This window comes from Carassius auratus, chromosome 23, assembly GCF_003368295.1.
Source record: "Carassius auratus strain Wakin chromosome 23, ASM336829v1, whole genome shotgun sequence".
Lineage (NCBI taxonomy): Eukaryota > Metazoa > Chordata > Actinopteri > Cypriniformes > Cyprinidae > Carassius > Carassius auratus.
The window spans coordinates 18,477,641-18,500,359 of record NC_039265.1 but is presented as its reverse complement, the minus strand read 5'-3'; the positions used below and the strand labels follow the sequence as shown (position 1 = coordinate 18,500,359).

Genomic DNA, 22,719 nt, shown 5'->3' with positions numbered 1-22,719 from the left:
GTCTATCTATCTCTCACCCGCAGGTGTTCAGTGTAGTTGTAGAGTTCTCTGCAGATGCGTCTCTCCTCATCTGTGTTCTTCATCTGTAAGACTCTGCAGCTCTTCTGAACAGAAACAATCCACTGCTCATATTTCTGTGAGCCGTACTCACGGTTCTGGATGTTCGACAGGCTCTCTGAGACCCACAGAGACACATGTGTGTTAGTGTGTGTATGTCTGTGTTTGTACAACATGCAAGTGCAGGTGAGGAATACGCACCGATGTCATAGGTCTTCTGCGCCAGCTGCTCAATGTTACTCATTATGTTTTCGATTATTCCGATGAAGGGGTGACTCGAGCACTGTTTAACCTCGAAAAAAGCTGTCACACACATATGGCATTAATAATCATGTGTGATAGGTAATGTCTTATGTGTGTATATTGTATGTGCTGACCTTTCTCAGGCGTGTGCACATATGACTTGAGCTCATCTTTGTGTTCAGTAACTGTGGTGATGACCCTGGTGTCCAGGTTGGCACAGAGCTGTAAGATGTTGTTCTCTGCGTCCTGCCTGCTCTTGAACGAACCGATGCCGACTGATGCTGTCAGGCCCACAATCTAAGATAGACCGGATTATAAACCAGTCAGGACACGGTAACAGAAAAGATCAGAGTACAACGGAATATAATAGAAGAGACTATGAAGGACTCCACATAGGACAAGCAGTTCAGAAGATGGAAGAGTTTTTTTTTGTGTTATTTTTACAGCATCTCTATGATCGATTGATAGAATAGAGTATAACGGTGTGCTGTGCACCTGTGGAAGTGAGTGTGTGCTGCCGGAGAGTTTGGTGTCCAGGTAGCGGGTCATGATGTTGTTGTAGGGGTGTTTTCCGGTCGTGTTGTGACACTCGTCGAACAGGATGAGCGACAGGATCTCCAGAGACGGCAACTCAGGGCTCTGCAGCGCGTTCACCAGGATCTGAGCCGTCATCACCACGATATCATGATTCTCTATGAGCCAGCGCACAGACATTTCCATATCACCGCACATCCCCGTCACCCTGCAGATCACAACACACACACTTCAGAGACGAGGACTGACATCTACACACACACATCTGGAATAATTATATCATTTAAATCAACGAGCGTATCTGTCATTTACTGTATAACTTACTGCTATAATACTGATCTTTTTTTGCTATAATACTGAGCTCATTTTTATTGAAGCCTGTCACTGGGAAGCAATAGTCATAGACAGTTAATCAATTACAAGCATTTAGGAAGATTATATGAATGGTTTGGTTAGCATGGTCTGTGGCAGACTTCATGTCAGTGCAGTTATTTAATAAACAAGAAGTTAATATAAAGTAGCTTCTATTGTAAATACAATATTGTCTTTTTTTGGGCTATTTCGCTAAAGAAAAAGCCATGTTGTGCTTCTCAGCATCAACACACAGCATTGTTTCCTTACTGAATTAATTTACATGTCTGTATGTGTGTGTGTGTGTGTGTGTGTGTGTGTGTGTGTGTGTGTGATCATGCCTGATGTTTGGATCCTTGCTGGAAAAGTGCTCCTTGAAAAGTTTGTACTGCTGTTCGTAGACATCGACCTTGGTTGCCAAAAACACGATCTTTGCTCTTTCAGGAAACTGCTTCAGGTGATATTCACTGATGGCCAAAGCCACAATAGTTTTTCCACAACCTAAGGGAAAGTTGAGTGGAAGTCATGAGGTCATTCATGCATGCCTCATTTTTCTTAATCAAAAATTAATAACAGAATCTTAAGACCAATATTTACTTTCATACTGTGATGCACATGAATGTAACAGATGTACAGTAAAAGCTAATAAATGGACAAATACATGAAAGCTTTTATCCATCGGTTGTTGACTGGATTATTATTTCTTAAACATAATTTATACAGGGGTTTAATGATTTACTTGAACTGTGATTCATTTGTGATTTGTTTGTTTTGGTCAAGAGTCTATTTGAAATGCTAGAAATGTAATACACCGTGATTTGGTAAAGCATGATTTAATATTTTAAAATAATAATAACCATTAAATATGAAAATAATATTTCGTAGTTTTTCATTTTCTAACATTTCACATAATCCTATAAATGAACTTCCCCTTAAATTGCATTGAATCAAATCATTATGAATTTATAAAGGACAAATTAATTCACTGTATAAATAAAGATTAGCAACTCTAACACATACTATATATGTGTCTCTTGAGCAGTCATCAGTAGCACAGGTATAGTTTTAGCAGTAGAAAACAATACATTGTATGGATCACAACTATCCATCTTTCTTTCAATTTAAAAAAGCTCTCTTTTATGAAGATACTATTATGAATTACTTTTTTTTTAAATAAAAAATGAGACATTAGTGGCTGAATTAATTACAATGATTTCAATAACATGCATTTAGAAAATAAAAAGGGCAAATTTTCATTGAATGATGTCTTTAATGCACCTGTGGGAGCGCAGATGATGGTGTTCTGGCCCTGGGTGGCAGCAGCGGTCAGCTCCTTCTGATATTCTCTCAGCTTCCGTTCACCTGATCGCTCAGCTTCCCCTGTGCAGAGGTCAAAGGTCACATTTCGGCAAACACAAGCACTCTCAGGTGACGTTACCGTGTTGATGTTGGACTGCATACCTTTGAACCCGGTGGGTTTCTCTGAGGCGCTCGTGTTGTTGCTGCTCATCAGCATGTCTTCAATCTCCTCTCTGTACTCGAAACTCACGGTCGTAACCATGGCCTCCGGCTCTTCATCACATTCATTGACCTCCACTGCCTTTACTTCGTCATCTGCAGCACAGAGTTCAGGAGAGAGTACTTAAACATGCGATGATTATAATAGACACACACACAGACACACACACAGACAGACAGACAGACAGACAGAAAGAAAGAAAAAAAAAGACAGACAGACAGACAGACAGACAGAAAGAAAGAAAAAAAGAAAGAAAGACAGACAGAAAGAAAGAAAGAAAGAAAGACAGACAGACAGACAGACAGACAGACAGACAGAAAGAAAGAAAGACAGAAAGACAAACAGACAGACAGACAGAAAGAAAGAAAGAAAGAAAGACAGACAGAAAGAAAGAAAGAAAGACAAACAGACAGACAGACAGACAGACAGAAAGAAAGAAAAAAAAAGACAGACAGACAGACAGAAAGAAAAAAAGAAAGAAAGACAGACAGACAGAAAGAAAGACAGAAAGACAAACAGACAGACAGACAGAAAGAAAAAAAGAAAGAAAGACAGACAGACAGACAGACAGACAGACAGAAAGAAAGAAAAAAGAAAGACAGACAGACAGACAGACAGAAAGAAAGAAAGAGAAAAAGAAAGACAGACAGACAGACAGAAAGAAAGAAAAAAAGAAAGACAGACAGACAGACAGACAGACAGACACACACAGACAGAAAGAAAGACAGAAAGAAAGACAGAAAGACAGACAGACAGACAGACAGAAAGAAAGAAAAAAAGAAAGACAGACAGAAAGACAGACAGAAAGAAAGACAGACAGACAGACAGAAAGACAGACACACACACACACACACACACACACATACACATACAAACAGACAGACAGACAGACAGATAGACACACACACACAAACAGACAGACACAGACAGATATACAGGCAGAGAGAGACAGATAGATATAATTCAATAACCTTTCTCCAGCAGCTGTAGAGCCTCGTCTAAGTCACAGTTTCCCAGCGCAATCTTCAGCAGTTTAAACCAGTTGGGTTTGTCTGAGCGCAGGAGACTCATCACAAGCTTCTCACTGGCAGCTATACGACCTCGCTGACTCTCCTCCTGTAACACACACAGCACGGACTCGTGAGGACACAAACATACATATATACGTCATACATCAGGAGTCTGTGTGCTTCTGTAGAGTATGTTTGAGAGGAGACTCACAGCCCGGATCTCCTCACACTCTCTGGGCTTCAGACAGTCGCTCATGTGCACGAGCATCTCACTGGGCTTCATGTGTTTGGTGATTGAGGCTTCGATCTTCTCGAGCAGTCTCCTGTGTTCGCTCAGCTGCTCTAACTCCTGGAAGCTCCAGTCTTTAATGGCGTGGTGCAGTCCGGTGTAATCTACAGCACACCAGCATACACACATCCTCAACAACTCCTATGATTAGACAGCAATGCTGACCTAAAATGTAAAATAGTTACCACATCTCAAATCTCAAATACATAAAATACCCTTTTTGGACAGGAGTAATAAAAATAAATACTATACAATACTTATTGAAACAGTTCTTTATTTTCCCTTGTAATATCACAAGTGCTCTTGTAAAACACTTTCTCATTGAATCTAAGCAAATCTCATAGGTGACCTGATTTGATCTCAAAAAAGGGTGAGCTGTCACTGAAAGGTAAGGAGTTTGCATCTATGTCTTGAGCCTTGCATGGTGGCGCAAAATGAGAAGTGGAAGTCACTGAGCTCACCTGAGCATGCAAAGTGTCCAGAAAGGCCTGAAACCAACCAGTTTCCTCTAAAAAACATATTTCGTCCAGCAGCATCTGGGCAGCTTTGGTCACAGACTTCGTCTCTGTAGAGAGAATACTCTCCACAGCCTCTGTGCACAGAGACAATAGAGTAGAATAGAATAGAATAGAATAGAATAGAATAGAATAGCAATCATACCTGGAAACCGGTTGCAAAAAACAAGTCTTATGGCACAATTGTGTGTTTATTTTATAGAGAGTTCTCGGGATTTAAAATATTTCCAAACGTGTTATCATGAAATAACTGGATTTTCAAGTATGTGCAAGTAAATGCGTATTGCACCTTTATAGATTTATTTGATTAGTAAATGGTGATGGGCTAGGCCTATACCGGATGGGTGTCATGCCATAAAATATTTTTAAAGCAACTGACTTTGTATTTAATGTGAATTTAATAACAGTATTGTAAGAAACCAACTGACACTTTCATTTTACAGAGAGCAAAGGACATTTAAATCATCACAGAACATTTGCATTCAGTCAGAGTCTGATTCGGTTTAGCCAGAGTTCAGGCACTCTCAAAAACTCACATTCAAATCACTGAAGCAGTTTACACTGTGAAATTAATATCTGAACTTACATTCGTTTCTGATGAGAGTATTCGCCAGGTAATTCAGTCAGCGAGCGAGTGAACGAAACAGCGCGTTTCAGCGATGACTCATCTGCACGTCGCTGATTGGCCGTTGCATTCATAAGCTCAACAGAATCTTTTGTGATTGGTTATCATGCAGCAACGTACAAATGCGTCTGTCTCTGGCTCAGCACTCACTTTAAATGGCCATGACATTACCAAACCAAATAGATTTGTTAACTTTTCCATTTTAAACAGATTTTGATTTGAATTTGTGTATTTTATACAGGCATGTTAAAAAATAGACATTTTTTTTTCAAACGAACTTGAAAAACTGAGTGAAAATGTCAAAATGAAATAAAAAAAAAAACGATAAATAAAAACAGTACAGCACTATATAGTGCAAAATCAACAAATAATATAATTAAAATAAATAAAAAATATTTGCATAAATATTTAAATAAATCTAAAAGAACAGTATTGGAGCAGAATGAATAAATAGGCTGGTGAAATGTAATTTATTATAAAAAAATAAAATCAACTAGTCAATCGATTTAACATTACTGTAGGCTCACAAAGGAGTATATATATATATATATATATATATATATATATATATATATATATATATATATATATATTTACATTTATTAATATCAGAAGCGTTCATCTAAAGCGAATTTATAAATGAACAGAAACTAAATATATATTCCAAATAATATTTTTTCACTGTATAAGTTGAGTTTTTATTAAAACAAACATAAACACACAGCATGAGGACGATCATATTTGTGGGCCAATGGCATCTGAAAGACCGAAACTTACTTAAAGCCTAATTTACATATTTATTAGCATAGCTACAGTATGCTCCCTATTACATAATTCTCAATAAGGCTTCATTATCTCCAACAAGATAGGAACTAAAAGTGTTTCCAGGATGCTTCATTCATTCATCTGTCCAGTAACATCTTCAGATAACAAGCAGGTTTCACTCAACTGATTCGCTGCTTGAGATGCGTCGGTGTTTATTCATTAACTCTCACCTTTATTTCCCAGGTACTCTGTCATGAAGTCCTTGATGAGTGACGGTCGTAAAAACATGGTGATGTGATCGCTAAAGCGCCGCAAATTCTCCTTTTCCAGCTCGTACATCTCTGCAGGGACTCAGCACTCGACGACTGACTGATTCTCGTCTAATCCTGAGTTTCGCTGCTGCTGATCCAGAAACAAAAGTGAAAGTACACCAAACACATAATACTAACAGTGAACAGAACTGGAGCGACAACTTAACCGGCTCAGGGACGATCCTATCACCTGGAAGACAGGATTTATCACAGTTTGATCAAACCTCTGCTGGTTTGAAGGGTCTCAGCTCACAGAGATGATTAACTAATGCCACCGTTCATAAAGAAAAACACTTTGAGACACAAGATTCTACATCTATTAAATGCATTTATTAATTGTTGGCTGACATGATAGACAGCTGTTGTAAAGAAGGTTTGATGTGTGTTCAGTAGACATGATCATTGAATTATAGGGTGTCACCAAAGTCCCGCATACACACACACACACACACACACACACACACAGTGCCCTGAGGTTAACAAAGACACAATTCTCCAGGTTCAGTGGGACTGAATGATGAATGAGCAGTGGTTCTCAGCCAGTGGGTCGTGGTAAATAAATTAAAACAGGATCACATGTGTGCTCGGACAAGATTATGGACATGACGGTCAGCAGAAGTGAGAAAAAAAGTGTTTATTACGATATTTTTCTTACGAAAATGCATGGATCTGCTACAGGAGGCCTTTATTCATGCCCTGGAGCTGTGTCTCTTTTTATAACGGATGCACGCACTTTATTTCACATCTTCTGAACTGTTGACAACAAACACCTGCTTACACCCATTGAAAGGCTTGGAGGGGTAAGGACAATTTTTAATATAAGAAGAAAGTCATGCACACCTAGGATGCTTCGAGGGCTAGTAAAACAGACTAATTTTCATTTTTAGGTGAACTTACCCTTTAAGTTACAACGTTGTGCCTAATCCAACCCTAAAAAGGAGCATATTTGTGTCTTAAGTGTAGCAATATGTGACCGTGGAGCACAAAAGCAGTCTGAAAGAGGTATATTTGTAGCAATAACCAAAAATACATTGTGTGGGTCAAAATGATCGATTTTTCTATTATGCCAAAAATAATTTCTATATTAAGCAAGTATATTTTGTAAGTCTCCTACCGTAATTCTATCAAAACGTAATTTTTGATTAGTAATATGCATTGCTAAGAACTTAATTTGAACAACTTTAAAGAGGATTTTCTCAATATTTAGATGTTTTTGCTCCGTCAGATTCCAGATTTTCAAATAGTTGCATCCCAGACAAACCACACATCAATGGAAAGCTATAAATCTCAATTATGAACGATTGACGTGTAAGAATGGTTTTGTGGTCCAGAGTCACATATTTACCCTTAGGGACCATTCACATGTTACTCCTAAAAACATGTTTCTCCTTCTTTCCAATGCGCTGCCCCAGTGACAATCTGTCCTACATCTACAAGTTTTGCTAATATATATATTTATTATTATTATTATTTATCTTATTATTATTTTCTAAAAGTGTAGGATGGCAAAATAAATTTTCTCTTTTTTTCGGTTTGACAAAGGCCCTGCGTCTTGAAGCAAACGAGCTGAGAACCACTAGCGTAGACGGTCACCCCTGTGTATGTGCTGCTACTGGAGCTAATGTTGGGGTACAAGGGCTGCCATCCAGGCATGATCACCGTTGGGTTGTGGCACAGAGAATCAGCACCAGATTCAAGGAAAAGGATCACCGTAACTATAAATACAACATGAACAATAATAATGACGCTTGCAACAATGTTCTCCAAACATTTCTGAAACATGAGCCGTTTCCGGCAGGAACTCAAACTTTAAATGAGTTTATAAAATGTCTAGAGATAAGCATGTGTTTGTAAAAAAAAAGTCTGTTTTAGTTCTAGCTAGCAGTTTTGGTCGGCGACTCTTCTGGTCCGCTCCCATCGGTGTTCTCCAAGTTGTCCACATCTCGTCTCGTCTCTGATTGGTCTTTTCGTTGGCTAAAAGCGTGTTCTTGTTGGCCGGGAGATCTCGGCTCTATTTCCTGCTCTGTTTCCGGTAGGATATCCACAAGATCTTTCAGTATGGTTTCCAGCAGCCTCACATCCGAAGGTGGGGCCATCATTGTTGAATCCACTGGGAAAGGGTCGGGTATAAACCCTCCGTGGTTACTGGAACCCATATTTTGGGAGCAGTCGGAGCTACTGTGGTCGACTACATCCACCACGCAGTCATCCAGGTTGAGTGTGGGTTCATCGGTGGGGTCGCCTCGGCTCATGGGACTCGAAGGCTCGGATTGAGGATTTGAAGAGTCCAAGGTAAAACTTGCGTTCTGGATGGGATCTTGCTCAGGAGTCTCATCCCTCTGTTCGACATCAGCTGCGGTTTGGTCTGTAACGTCCATGACGCGGTCCAGACAGTCGATGGTCCGGTCGCTGTCGCTATCGATCGTGATCACAGTGGGAGAACGCAGCTCCTTTCTTCGCTTCCGGTGCTTCTTCTTCCTCCGCTGGACACAGTAAGGGTCAGGCGGCCCTCGTTCATAGATGATCTCCACACTTGGAGATCGTTCCCTGCTTCGTCGGCGCTCTCTGTGTCGCTTTTCTTTGCTTGAGGTTCCTTCCTTGTGCTGCCGCTGGGCTGCTCGCTCCAAGTGCCGGGTTTTGTACTTGCGTTTGCCACTGGGTTTATCCAGACAGGATCTTTCGGAGTGCGAATCAGCACTGCTGCTACTGACTGAACGCTTACGGCGTTTACGACAACGCTTTGCCTCACAGATACGGTGGGAACCATCGAGTCCTGGGAACCAGTCCAAGTCGGGTGACCTACTCCTCTTTTCCTTGGTTCTCTTCCTTCTGGAGTTGGAAGGAGAGTGTGAGAATCTCTCTCTTGTATGGCACGAATGCTCTCCGCTCTTATTTCGAGAAGGAGAGCAGTCGCTACTGTGTGACTTAGAGACAGGGCTACAGCTCCACACGGACACTTCCGGGCTTTGTGTCCAGCTCCGTGTTTGGCTTGGCGAGCAATCTGGGGTCTTGATGCCCCGAGGTTGTTCTAAACTCTTATCCCTCTCTTTGCTGCCAGAGCGCCGATGGCTTCTGTGCCTCTTGTGACCTCTGAATCTGAAGTCATCTTGACTCTGCTGTGAATGTGAACCATCTTTGGACCGGTGACCGCGGGAGGACAAGTAGTCAGTCTCTCGTTCTATGCTGTGTGACCCGACTCCATCTGAGAGTAAATGCTGTGGACTGCACAAGGGAGCAGGGCTTGGGGAGGAGCTAGGGCTAATTGGGTTCATGTGGGACTGTAACGGGAGCTGCATTTGGGATGCCTCTGATTTCATAACTGATGCCATTGTCTCAGTGGTGGCTGGCTCTTGCTCTTCTTCAGACGAGTCTGAGGAGAGCTGAACAAGTTCTGGAGTCCGTTCGGCCATTGGTTTCACGTATCCCACAATCAAGCACTCTTCCTCTATGTCATCTTCACCCGGTCCAGCTGACACTCTGCCACTCGTCACAGGGTCAGTCATATCCAGGGCACTGAGGGGAGGGGCTGTGCTTGTGATTGGCTCCGCCCCCTCATCCTGTGATAGGCTGGAAGAGGGGAGGAGGGTTGAATAGGAGGGACCAGGCGTCTCATCATCCCACGCCGACTGACTTGGCAAACTTTCTGCTCCACTTGCTGTGGCAACGGATGCAAGGCGTTCCTGGACGGCAGAGGGATTCTCCGTGACATTGTCCTCACTGTCGTTATCATCGTCATCCTGTGACAAGAGACAACAATGAAGACTTGGATAAACTGAACCAGAAACAGATTACATCTGCTTACAATAAACGGAAACATACTGTCAGAACACTTCACAATAACAACTTAAATTATGTACTCTTCCTCACACAAAGTTATCATGAGTTAATACAATTTTTAGAGAAATATAGACATACTAAACAGTATTTATGCATTTGGTGGACACTTTTTTGTGCATTACTTCTCACCGCGGAGGAGGAAAAATGGAGGAAAAGGAACAAGAAATTACGTTTTTAATTTTTTTGGTGCTTGAAACCTTCTGGTTGCTGCTTTCAGGATCAATCCATCTCAAATGGTCCAAAGGAGGTTGCTTGGCCATTTTTTTTAATTTATAAATTTTTAAAAATCTGTTTTTGTTTGGGGAGCTTAAGGACCATCTTGAGGTAACATGTTGAGGTTTTTGTAAATGTCTGTGCAGCCCACATTTTATAGTGGGCTATGACACAAAATGGGCATTGTGGCAAAACCAAATACAATACTAATATCTCACAACAAAATCCCCCCGAACTGCTACTCAAAACTATCCCAAAACTAGTCAATTCGTATTTCGAGTGGGGTTCCTTGGTAAAATACATGTTTTTCGGCAGGGATCCTCCAGTAAAATTCGCATTCAATGCACTAAATTTCACGTTTTTGGGGTAAACTCATCCTGCGTAGCCCAATTCTTCGGGAAAACTGGGAGGTGGGAGCACCAGCTCATTTTCATTTAAAGGGGACATACACATAAACAGCATGTTTTGGCTTGTAGCCTAAAAGTGGCAATTTCAATAATTCTATGGCACCTGAGAATACGAGAAGGAAATTAAACTCAGAAACTAATTTACAAAACATAATATTTGATGTTTGCAAGTCTCACCTCGGAGATGGCGATAACAGAAAGGTCCGAGCTGCTGCCCTCCTCGTAGCTGGGAGCGGGACAGTCGTAGACGGCCTGCTGGTCGTACGCCTCCATGTTGAGGGTGGAGCGGGCGAAGCTCACCAGCTCGTGCAGGAAGTGGTCGGTGCGCGCCAGCAGGAAGGGGCGGAGCTCGTCTCGGATGGCCGAGTCCTCCATGTTGTAGTTCATGATGCGCGAGATGATGATGTTCTGCACGATGTTCACCAGCGAGCCGTGCGAACCGTACAAAACGGTGAGCTCGCGCTGCAGCCAAGGCAACAGTCGTCGCAAACAGCCGGGATTTTGTCGCAAGAATGTAGCCGAAATGTCCCTCTGCCTGCCGGCGTCCCTCGAGTTGCGCACTCGCACGCCAGTCCTATAAAGCGCACGTCGGAATGCCACAACATCTTGGTCGCGCAAACGCCGCAAGCTCCGCCCCTCGCCACGCCCATGTCTGCGCGCTGTTAACCGCAGCACCATCTGCTGTACGTCTTGGTTCCCCGCGAGCGCCGCTGCGTCGGTCAGCCCATCGAACATAACGTCATCCTCTAACGGAGGGGATGAGGAAGGGGCGGGGTTTTGCGCTCTGTGGCTCCGCCTCTCACGGCCTCGGAGAACTCGGGGGCGGAGCACACGCTCCGGCGGATCGGCGTTCACAGGCGCTCCGTTCTCCGGCGGACGCAGCACGAACTCCTTAAAGTCGTTTTCCCCTTTGACGGAGTGGAATATGGAGTGGAAGGGCTGCTTACAGAGCGGACACTCGGCTTTGTTCTTGGACCACTCGTGGATGCAGCGGAAACAGAACTGATGCAGGCAGCGGTCCAGCGACGCCACGTTTTTGAAGCCGTCGAGGCAGATGGGGCATTTGGAATCAGGCGAAGCGTTGGCTAATAAACGCTGAGAAGATCTGCTAGCGCTGTCTCTCTTCCTCACACGCAGCTTCATCTTAGAAGGCGCCATCATCTACAAACAAAACATCAGCTCGTTAGACAACCTTGTGTGAACTAGAGAAGTACAAATAGTTTTATATTTTTCCCAAATTCCATGTTTTTCTGAACATGCATAGGTTACATAAACCTTGCAAAATCTGAAAAATGTTATAATTTAGTTGTTTTTTTTTTTCTACCCTGAATAAACTGCTTCACCATCAGGTCTTTCTAGAGGTATTCATAATTTAATCATGAAAAAGGATGTCAAATCAATTGAATTCAATGATTCAAGCCTTACTTTTACGATTGCATTTTAGAAAATATAACTTGACTGCAATATAACTTGGCAAACCTTTATATTTTAGGTTTTCCTAACAATATATACATACAGTTAGTCATAGGTTTACACGAACCTTGTAAAATCTGCAAAACGTTAATAAATAAAAAACGCAGGATCATAAAAAGTTGATTTAGTTAATTATTTCACATAAGGATGTTTGAATATTAAGATTACCCACTACACGACTACATCCATCCATAAACACTGACATACTGAGAATTATGATCTTAAGAAATCACACAAATATATTTAAAACGTTTCGATAATAAACAGCTAATGCTGTCTGTATTGTTTTGATCGATGATTTCTTGATCTCTCTCTCCTGCCTTCCCCGATAACTCAAAACAGCGATTATAAAACACCTCTACAGGCAATAAATCTATAAAGGAACGAAATCTGATCAAAAACGAAACAAATAACGCTATCGTTAGCTAGTTTATGAAACAGATTCTCACCTGATCATCACCACATCGTCACAAAGAAGAAAACACCCGGGAATAATCCAAACCTCACACGAGAAACACATCTATATCACATCAGCGCGACATCCGTTACGACAAAAACACAAAATTACGGCAAATAAACATTAAAAACCGACAGAAATGGAGAAGTTTCGCACTGCTGTTGAGGAACACAAAACACACAGAGCGGCTCTTCCGGTGACGTCACGAACACGCGCGCCACTAGCGGCCTGACGCTATAAACATTGAGTTCTTTATGAAAAACCATGGGAGAAATAAATAAATAACATTAATAATAAATTAATTAATATAAATAAATACTAAATTAATAAATGCATCATCTTTCTTTAAAAATATAGAAAACACTAATGCATTGAAATATAAAGAAAACATAAATAATACTAAAAATAAACCAATGAATACAAATAAATCAACAATAAAGCAAAAAAATAAACAATTGCATGTTTTTATTTCTCAAAAATAATATATATATATATATATATATATATATATATATATATATATATATATAAGAATATGAAGAGTTCATTTCACAAAAAGGTTTACGTTTTAAATAATTTTCAATTGTGCATTCCTCAGTTAATCTCAAACAAACTGCAATTGAGTTATTTTGATTAGATTATAAATAACAAAAAATAATAATACTAAACACAGTAAAAACGTGACAACATAATAAAAAATATATATATTTGAGTTATCTGTTTTTGCAAATAAACTCTTCAAACAAATAAAGGAAAATTAATTAAAATATATTCTTTCACTCTTTAACAAAATATACATGTTTATTTATTAATCTATAACATAAATAAGAATTATAATAAAATTAATAAAAAAGCAACCGGTTGTTTTTCCACTATAAATATTTAAATAAATATACATTTATTTCAATATTTTTAAAATACATAAAATTGAAAAACATTTACTAAATACAAAAACACATATTCTCGCCTTTTGAATAGCAAATACAGGTATTAATAGCATTCAGCTTGAATTAATATATTTAAACAAGGAATTTCATAATATATATTGTTTATAGGCTATAAGTCAAATTATAATATAGTTGTTGTTTTTATTTTTTTCAAAAAAATTACGTATATTTACTTATTTTACTACCATTAACGTTACTCACGAGATGCACAGTGTTAGTATTTTGTTAATGTTGTGTTATTTTGTTTACTGTATATACTACTTTGGTATTTTCATATTTTGAAGAGCTGGAAACGTGTCTCCATCTAGTGGTAGAAATACAAATCGATTTTTTTTTTTAAATACAAAAAAGTTTATAAACGAACACCTGAAGCTAAACTTCTAAATTATTCTCTGCATTCATAGATGTTTATATAATCAGAGCAAATCAGGTGCTCTGACTCCGAATTTGGTTCATTTTCAATAAACATTTACTGGTTTGACTAGACTTTGTATTGTAGTTTGCATACGAAACAACAAACAGAAACAGAAAGTTTATACTTGTACATGAAGAATACTATTCTACAGTCACATCAGCAACGAAATGCTCTGAAAATGATAATGAATTTATAACACTTTCTAATCAACAACAACAACAACAATTCTAAGCTGTATTGTACGTGTTGTTTTGATGCTTCAAAACTCATATATGTGACTCTGCAGCACAAAACCAGTCATATTTGTAGGGAACAATGCATGGTATGTGTCATTATCCAAATTATCCATTTCTCTTTTATGCCAAGAATCATTAGGATATTAAGTAAAAGATCATATAACATGAAAATATTTTGTACCGTAAATATATAAAAACTTCATTTTTGATTAGCAATATGAATTCCTAAGAACCTCATTTGAACAACTTTAAAGATGATTTTCTCAATATTCAGATTTTTTTGTTTTGCTCCCTCAGATTGCAGATTTACAAATAGTTGTATCTAAACCAAATAATAAACAGTACATCGATGTAAAGATTATTCAGCTTCCAGATGATGATGTATCAATGTTTAGTGCTCCAGAGTCACAAATAAGGTCATATAAACAGTAATATACATGCTAATAAGCGTGATAATGTAGCTGTAATAAGTTACTCGTTAACGCTCTTGACGCGCGCACGCATTCTCACACGCCCGCGCACGCACAGAAGGCGGAAATGCGGCGGATGTCGGTGATGTTCGCGCAGAGCTGCAGGATTATTACAGTGAGTCCGTTAATACAGTAAATGTGTTTTTGTTTTACCGAGATTGAGCGGTCGTGTTCGTGTCGATTCGGCTTCTGTTCGGGTTTACTCGTGTTTGTTTATATTCGTCTCGCCTGTTTCTGCGCGCGATCTGACGTTTTATTTTCTCAACAAAGGATAATAACATTGTTGAAAAATAAATACAGTAAACATATTTACAACTGGATGGATTTAAGAGATCTGCTTCGTGTTAAATCAGAATAACAAGCGCTTATTATAAAAGAGGAAGTCTCGCTATTCGACACTCGAGGGTTTGTTTACTAAACTCTAATACCATTTAACTTTATGTTATCCTCTTATAAATTGTTATAATAGAATAGGTTTCTCTTTCCAAACCGTTACTATGAAATTAGAAGCACATAATTCCCTAGAATATATTAATATGCTTAAACATTAAGATTTGCACTCATGAAAATGGTTAGTCAAACATGGTCATTGGAAGAGAGGTGCCAATACTTTTGTCCATATGGTGCATGTCATGAATAAATCCAGATGTGCTGGTTTCTCTGTTCAGGACTCTGTCCGTGGGGCTCTGCTGGCCTCATGATGATGGGGAAGTACTTCTTCAGCGAGACGGACATCAAGAGCCCTTGGGATCAGGTGTTGGCAGCCTTCTGGCTGAGATACCCAAACCCATACAGGTACATAAACCACACTACATTTAAATGAATAGCTTGCGCAGAAATGATGTTTTTCTGTAAATGTGCTCTTCTTCAGGCCATCCAAGATTAGGATGAGTTTGATTCTTCATCAGATCTGGAGAACTGTTGTATTGCACCAATGTCTCTCAAATGGAAGTAAATGGGTGCCGTCAAAATGACTGATAAAAACATCCCAATAATCCACAGCACTCCAGTCCATCAGTGAACATCTGGAGAAGACAAAACCTGAAACACATCCAGCATTAAGATGATTTTAACTCAAACACATAGAGTCTATAATCCAGAATAACACTTCCTCCAGTGAAAAAGTGCATCTGCTGTTGTCTCTCACATCAAAATACAGTTTAGATCTGTTTAAACGCTGCTTGATCTGTGCAGATTTCTCTCCTGATTCAGAGCAGAACACTTTTTCACTGGAGGAAGTGTTATTATGGATTATAGACTGTATGTGTTTGAGTTAAAATCATCTTAATGCTGGATGTGTTTCAGGTTTTGTCTTCTCCAGATGTTCACTGATGGACTGGAGTGCTATGGATTATTGTGATGTTTTTATCAGACTCTCATTTTGATGGCACCCATTCACTGCAGAGCATCCATTGATGAGACACTGATGCAATGCTACATTTCTATGAATCTATGTAATCGTCCGATCGGAGTCAATTGTTGTTTTTATGTGATTGTTCTTTGAACGTGTTTCTCTCAGCACTCATGTTCTGACGGAGGACGTAGTTTTCCGTGAGGTGACGCCGGATAACCAGCTCCTGTCCCGGCGGCTCCTGACGAAGACCAATCGTCTCCCTCGCTGGGCGGAGCGTGTCTTCCCCGGAAATCTGTCGCGTTCGGTTTACATCATCGAGGATTCGGTGGTCGACCTCCGAAACAGAAGCCTCACGACGCTGACCTGGAACGTAAATCACGCTAAACTCATGGTAAACAACAACACACACACACACACACACACATACACATTAACCTGAAAGAAACATGAATATTTCTGTAAAATTGGACCTTTTCTCATTGTAGAAATGAATACAGTGACGTACAAATATAAACATCTACTTGGTTTAAAGTTACTAAAGATCTTTAAACCCACTATGCATTCACTCGACGGTGAAGAAAGCGAATAATGAAAGTATGATCTCCAGAAGCTGTGAGCTGAGCAGTGTTTGGGTGTGTTTGGGTGTGTTTCGTGTGGTTTGTGTCAGATCTGTGGTCAAACACGAGCACAGCAAATGTTCTTTATTTCCCGTAAACCAGTTAAACACCAACCACTCGACTCAACTCAACCCTAACTAACCCTACAACTAAAACTAATCAGAAAATGTGAAATAAAATAAGATTACGTTTTAGATTTTTTTGTTTTAGTTTAACTCGATGTACTAAAATAAAAAAAATAATAGACATTTTATAAAACAGAAAATGAAGAAAACTGACATATAATTTCTCATTCTCATAACTAAAACTGAAATAAAAAACTTTATAGACTATTAAAATGTAACTATTAAAAATAAAAAAATCCCCACAATGCTAAAAAAAAACTTTAAAATTTATACAAAACACCCACAATGAAATACCAAGATCTAAAGATTTTATTTTGTTGAACTAAAATAACTGAAATGAACTATGTAGAAAAAACAAGAACTAACAAAATGATACACACAACAAAAATAATAAAACTAACTAAATATTTTATGCCAAGTCAACATTTCATATTTCCATTTAGTTTATCTTGATGAACTGAAATAACCAACCATAACTGACATAAAACTAGATAGATTTGTGATTTTTTTTTTAATGACAAAAATAACTAAAACAAAATACTTTATTTCTGTTTGTTTCCAAGGCGACATTTTCATTTAGTTTACCTTGTTATATTAAAATAACTTAAATAACAAAAAATCTATAAAAAACTATATATAGAGATATTTAAAAATACTAAATTAATTGAATAAATTATTAAAGTACTAAAATAACAAACTAAAAATAGAATTGATTTTTGTAAACTACATAAAATTAATAACTGATATAAAATCATGTACAAATGTCAAAAATAATAATAAAAATGAATTTTTGAAAAATGAATGAACTTGTTATACTAAAATAACTTATACTGAAAAAGAAATCAATAAAAAACTATATATAGAGATATTTAAAAATACTAAATTATTTGAATAACAATTCATGATTAATAAATTCATAATAAATGCACTAAAATAAAATAAAATTAAAAAACTATGTAGACTAAAGTAAAACTATAACTGACTTGAAAACTATATAGAAATTAATAATTAAAAAAAACTATTTTATTTCAGCTTTCCAATGCAACATTTTTCATTTAACTTAACTTTATATATTCAAATAACTAATACTCAAAAAAAAAAAGTAATAATAATAAATGGTGAATAAGTATAATAGTATTTTAATGAGACCAAAATCTAGGACTTCATGAATGGATCTTATTGTGACTAACAGTAATGCTGTCTATCATAACGTGCCCTAAGATGCAAGTGTGTGTGTGTGTGTGTGTGTTGCCAGCGTGTGGTGGAGCGCTGTGTGTTTGTGGGCGAACAGGACCGGCCTGTTTGGACACGGATCACCAGAGAAGCCTGGATCTCATCCGGAGTCTTTGGCCTCTCCAGACCCATTCAGGTAATACACACACTGGGGCTCAGCACAAAGGTCTGGGTTCGAGTCTGACCTAAAAGATGACGAGACGAATGTTCATCAGTGTGTTGTAAAACTGTGTTGGTCGTCCTGCAGGAGTTCGGTTGGGCCAGGTTCAGGAGTAATCAGGTGAAAGCCATGAAGGGTTTGGAGCATGCACTGTCCAATCTGCAGAGTAAGAGCTCTATATACACTTCAGGCCTGTCCTCCTCCAGAACAAACATTAGCAAAACATGGAGAAGAAAACACTCAAACTAGCATTCTGACACGATTCAGTGCAAAATAAAACCCATAAGACTATAAAGAGGTTTTAATAAAATATTGTTTTGTACATCAGGGTTATTATGGTTAACTAAAACTAAAATTTAATCTACCAGTAGTTTGTTTTACTTTAAATAAAATTAAAAACGGAAATAATATATATATGAAAAAAATATAAATTTTAGCTGCCAAGACAGCATTCTCATTTTAAATTTACTTTAACTTGATGTACTAAAATAACTAAAAATAAAAGTAAAAATTAATAAAATTATAAATTAATAAAAATGACAAAACCACACAATAAAATTACCAAAAATTCATTGATAATTAAAATGGAAAATATAAACTCAAAATAATAAGAAAAACTATTACGGTGTCTCGATGATTATTATTTTTATATATATTTCGTTTATTTATTAAAATAAAAGAATGGTGTGAATAGGCCTTTATCGTATCATAATCCAGAGCCATGTTTATTTGTATTGTTTATTTTTACATATTGCTTTGTGTGAGTTTTTAGCTGTTGATCTTAACACTTGAGTAATAAGTTGTAAAGACATGTTTCATTACTACAAAAGAAAAACCACAGAACAGATTAAATTATCAGTGTTAGTTCCTCTTTCCATTGCTGTTTATCAGTATTACATCTGACACCATGAGAGTCCTCTGTTAAAGATTAAAAATAATCATCATCATGTTTTCTTCTGTGTGTCCATCATTTCAGAAGCATCGGCCGTGTGTCCTGGAGATTCGGCCGAGAAACACAAAAACATCGATTCAGCCTCCAAAACCCAGAAACCTCAGCAATACATATGACCAGTATGAACAAATAGTGAATGTCATGATCATATCAGGTCACCCCAAAAAATCTGAACAAAATCAAATGCATTTACGAATATTACAAATTTATTTGATCAAAACACTATTTTTATGACCATTATATTTCCCCCAGTTCTCATCACTGCTATGCCAGAAGATTATTTTAACTGTGAAGTATTTATTTATATATCATTGTAGCATTTGTTGTACTGCCTTTAAGCTGATTTCAATTTAAAAACAAAGTTACTGTATTGCAAAACGGTTTAACTATAATACAGAAAGAAATTATTAAATAATACTGAGTTTGACTGAGTTTATATCACAAAACTGAGTTTATATCACAATTCTGTTTAATTCTCGCAAAACTGAGTTTATATCGCAATTCTGTTTAATTCTCGCAAAACTGAGTTTATATCACAATTCTGTTTAATTCTCGCAAAACTGAGTTTATATCGCAATTCTGAGTTTCAATATCGCAAAATTTAGTTTATATCGCAAAACTGAGTTAATACCACAAAACTGAGATTATATCGCAATTCTGTGTATAATTCTCGCAAAACCATGCTTATATCACAAAACTGAGTTTATACCGCAATTCTGAGTTTCAATATCGCAAAACCGAGTTTATATCGCAATTCTGAGTGTAATTCTTGCAAAACCATGCTTATATCACAAAACTGAGTTTATATCGCAATTCCGAGTTTAATTCTCACAAAACTGGGTTTATATCGCTATTCTGAGTTTCAATATCGCAAAACCGAGTTTATATCGCAATTCTGTTTAATTCTCACAAACCTGACTTTATATCGCAATTCTGGGTTTCAATATCACAAAACTGAGTTTATATCGCAAAATTGAGTTTATAACGCAAAACCGAGTTTATATCGCAAAACAGAGTTTATTTCGCAAAACCAAGTTTATTTCGCAAAACCGAGTTTATTTCGCAATTCTGAGTTTCAATATCACAAAACCGAGTTTATATCACAAAACCGAGTTCATATCGCAAAACCGAGTTTATTTCGCAAAACCGAGTGTATATCGCAATTCTGAGTGTAAATCTTGCAATTCTGAGTTTAAATCTCACAATACTTAGTTAATATTGCAATAATGAGATAATATCTTGGAATCCTGCTTAAATTTCATAATTCTGAGATTATATCGCAATTCTGAGTTTATATTTTCCAAATTCTGAGTTTAAATCTCACAATATATATATATATTACTGCTGTCTTTTCTCTTCAGAATTGTGACCTTATATCAAAAAAAAAAAGAACTGTGATACAGAAACTCAAAACTCAAAAAAAGTTTTTTAGCTGTTGACCTTAACACTTGAGTAATAAGTTGTAAAGACATGTTTCATTACTACAAAAGAAAAACCACAGAACAGATTAAATTATCAGTGTTAGTTCCTCTTTCCATTGCTGTTTATCAGTATTACACCTGACACCGTGAGAGTCCTCTGTTAAAGATTAAAAATAATCATTATAATGTTTTCTTCTGTGTGTCCATCATTTCAGAAGCATCGGCCGTGTGTCCTGGAGATTCGGCCGAGAAACACAAAAACATCGATTCAGCCTCCAAAACCCAGAAACCTCAGCAATACATATGACCAGTATGAACAAATAGTGAATGTCATGATCATATCAGGTCACCCCAAAAAATCTGAACAAAATCAAATGCATTTACGAATATTACAAATTTATTTGATCAAAACACTATTTTTATGACCATTATATTACCCCCAGTTCTCATCACTGCTATGCTAGAAGATTATTTTAACTGTGAAGTATTTATTTATATATCATTGTAGCATTTGTTGTACTGCCTTTAAGCTGATTTCAATTTAAAAACAAAGTTACTGTATTGCAAAACGGTTTAACTATAATACAGAAAGAAATTATTAAATAATACTGAGTTTGACTGAGTTTATATCACAAAACTGAGTTTATATCACAATTCTGTTTAATTCTTGCAAAACTGAGTTTATATCGCAATTCTGTTTAATTCTCGCAAAACTGAGTTTATATCACAATTCTGTTTAATTCTCGCAAAACTGAGTTTATATCGCAATTCTGAGTTTCAATATCGCAAAATTGAGTTTATATCGCAAAATTTAGTTTATATCGCAAAACTGAGTTAATACCACAAAACTGAGTTTATATCGCAATTCTGTGTATAATTCTTGCAAAACCATGCTTATATCACAAAACTGAGTTTATACCGCAATTCTGAGTTTCAATATCGCAAAACCGAGTTTATATCGCAATTCTGAGTGTAATTTTTGCAAAACCATGCTTATATCACAAAACTGAGTTTATATCGCAATTCCGAGTTTAATTCTCACAAAACTGGGTTTATATCGCAATTCTGAGTTTCAATATCGCAAAACCGAGTTTATATCGCAATTCTGTTTAATTCTCACAAACCTGACTTTATATCGCAATTCTGAGTTTCAATATCACAAAACTGAGTTTATATTGCAAAATTGAGTTTATACCGCAAAACCGAGTTTATATCGCAAAACAGAGTTTATTTCGCAAAACCAAGTTCATTTCGCAAAACCGAGTTTATATCACAAAACCGAGTTCATATCGCAAAACCGAGTTTATTTCGCAAAACCGAGTTTATTTCGCAAAACCGAGTGTATATCGCAATTCTGAGTTTAAATCTCACAATACTTAGTAAATATTGCAATAATGAGATAATATCTTGGAATCCTGCTTAAATTTCATAATTCTGAGATTATATAGCAATTCTGAGTTTATATTTTCCAATTCTGAGTTTAAATCTCACAATATATATATATTACTGCTGTCTTTTCTCTTCAGAATTGTGACCTTATATAAAAAAAAGAAAAGAACTGTGATACAGAAACTCAAAACTGCGAGGAAAAAAAGGCTAAATTGTGAGATAAAAGGTCGCAATTACATTTTCTTTTTTATCCCGTGGCCTCCATAGATATATGACCTGAACGTGTTTTCATGAGATTCACTTACCCAGAGAATCCTGCGAGGTGACCTAGTTTCATGGCTGCTAAATAAAGTAACGGGAAAGCTCAGGTAACGGTGAATGTGAAGACTGAAGAGGATCATGCTGTCCCTGTACCATGAGTTTAGAAATACGGTTAATAAACTCAGGGACATATACTCTGCAACTGTTTACAACTGACGTAACTCATAGTAGAGCTGTATACACACACACACACACACACACACATACTGTATACAATATATATAAAGTGCTGTCCAAAAAAAGAAGTCTTTTAAGCCTTTTTCTCTCAAATAATATTATTCAGATCATATAATTTGTAAAGAAAGTAGAGATATTTTAACACATTGCTGTATATACATCATTTTATCAGTTTATATCAAATAATACACTGGATTTCAGGTCACAAGTTTAACGTGATCAACCTCTTAACTGTTTTAATTTTAATGTCTAGTGTAATAATATGAGAAAATGCACAGTTTAATTTTAAGGATAAT

The 22,719-nt window shown here is 37.3% G+C and overlaps 3 protein-coding genes across 7 annotated transcripts in view; 1 reads left to right on the top strand and 2 right to left on the bottom strand.

Moving 5' to 3' along the window:
* Positions 1 to 6,424, bottom strand: part of LOC113041644 (probable ATP-dependent RNA helicase DDX58) — a 14,383-nt gene extending 7,959 nt beyond the window's left edge. Inside the window, exons 1-12 of one of the 3 annotated variants that reach the window (XM_026200290.1) lie at positions 6,139 to 6,424; positions 4,465 to 4,595; position 4,219; positions 3,926 to 4,107; positions 3,676 to 3,820; positions 2,647 to 2,799; positions 2,464 to 2,565; positions 1,527 to 1,686; positions 796 to 1,042; positions 435 to 597; positions 259 to 360; positions 18 to 175 (exon numbers count right to left, since the gene is read on the bottom strand). In XM_026200290.1, the coding sequence (XP_026056075.1) occupies positions 18 to 175; positions 259 to 360; positions 435 to 597; positions 796 to 1,042; positions 1,527 to 1,686; positions 2,464 to 2,565; positions 2,647 to 2,799; positions 3,676 to 3,820; positions 3,926 to 4,107; position 4,219; positions 4,465 to 4,595; positions 6,139 to 6,247 (1,653 nt within the window). In that variant the 5' untranslated portion in view covers positions 6,248 to 6,424. Of the gene's footprint in view, positions 1 to 17; positions 176 to 258; positions 361 to 434; positions 598 to 795; positions 1,043 to 1,526; positions 1,687 to 2,463; positions 2,566 to 2,646; positions 2,800 to 3,675; positions 3,821 to 3,925; positions 4,169 to 4,218; positions 4,220 to 4,464; positions 4,596 to 6,138 lie in introns of those variants that run through there. The other 2 variants (XM_026200288.1, XM_026200289.1) reach the window with 2 other exon arrangements.
* Positions 6,425 to 6,527: 103 nt separating this feature from the next.
* On the bottom strand, positions 6,528 to 12,807 carry LOC113041643 (E3 ubiquitin-protein ligase Topors-like). Its single transcript, XM_026200287.1, has 3 exons — positions 12,599 to 12,807; positions 10,854 to 11,837; positions 6,528 to 9,956 (listed from the first exon to the last, which is right to left on the bottom strand). Exons 2-3 carry the CDS (start codon positions 11,835 to 11,837, stop codon positions 8,094 to 8,096), a joined length of 2,847 nt encoding a protein of 948 aa, XP_026056072.1. The 5' UTR covers positions 12,599 to 12,807; the 3' UTR covers positions 6,528 to 8,093.
* Positions 12,808 to 14,709: 1,902 nt separating this feature from the next.
* Positions 14,710 to 21,142, top strand: LOC113041642 (PRELI domain-containing protein 1, mitochondrial-like). Of its 3 annotated transcripts, XM_026200286.1 has the most exons (7): positions 14,710 to 14,789; positions 15,343 to 15,469; positions 16,194 to 16,419; positions 18,026 to 18,139; positions 18,251 to 18,329; positions 19,140 to 19,234; positions 20,752 to 21,142. In XM_026200286.1, the coding sequence occupies exons 2-6, from the start codon at positions 15,372 to 15,374 to the stop codon at positions 19,229 to 19,231; spliced, it is 609 nt and encodes a 202-aa protein (XP_026056071.1). In that variant the 5' UTR covers positions 14,710 to 14,789; positions 15,343 to 15,371; the 3' UTR covers positions 19,232 to 19,234; positions 20,752 to 21,142. The 3 variants fall into 3 exon arrangements, with proteins under 3 accessions (XP_026056071.1, XP_026056069.1, XP_026056070.1); XM_026200284.1 differs by lacking the exon at positions 20,752 to 21,142 and having other exon boundaries at positions 19,140 to 19,530; XM_026200285.1 differs by lacking the exons at positions 14,710 to 14,789; positions 20,752 to 21,142 and adding an exon at positions 14,810 to 15,079 and having other exon boundaries at positions 19,140 to 19,530.
* Positions 21,143 to 22,719: the final 1,577 nt, after the last annotated feature.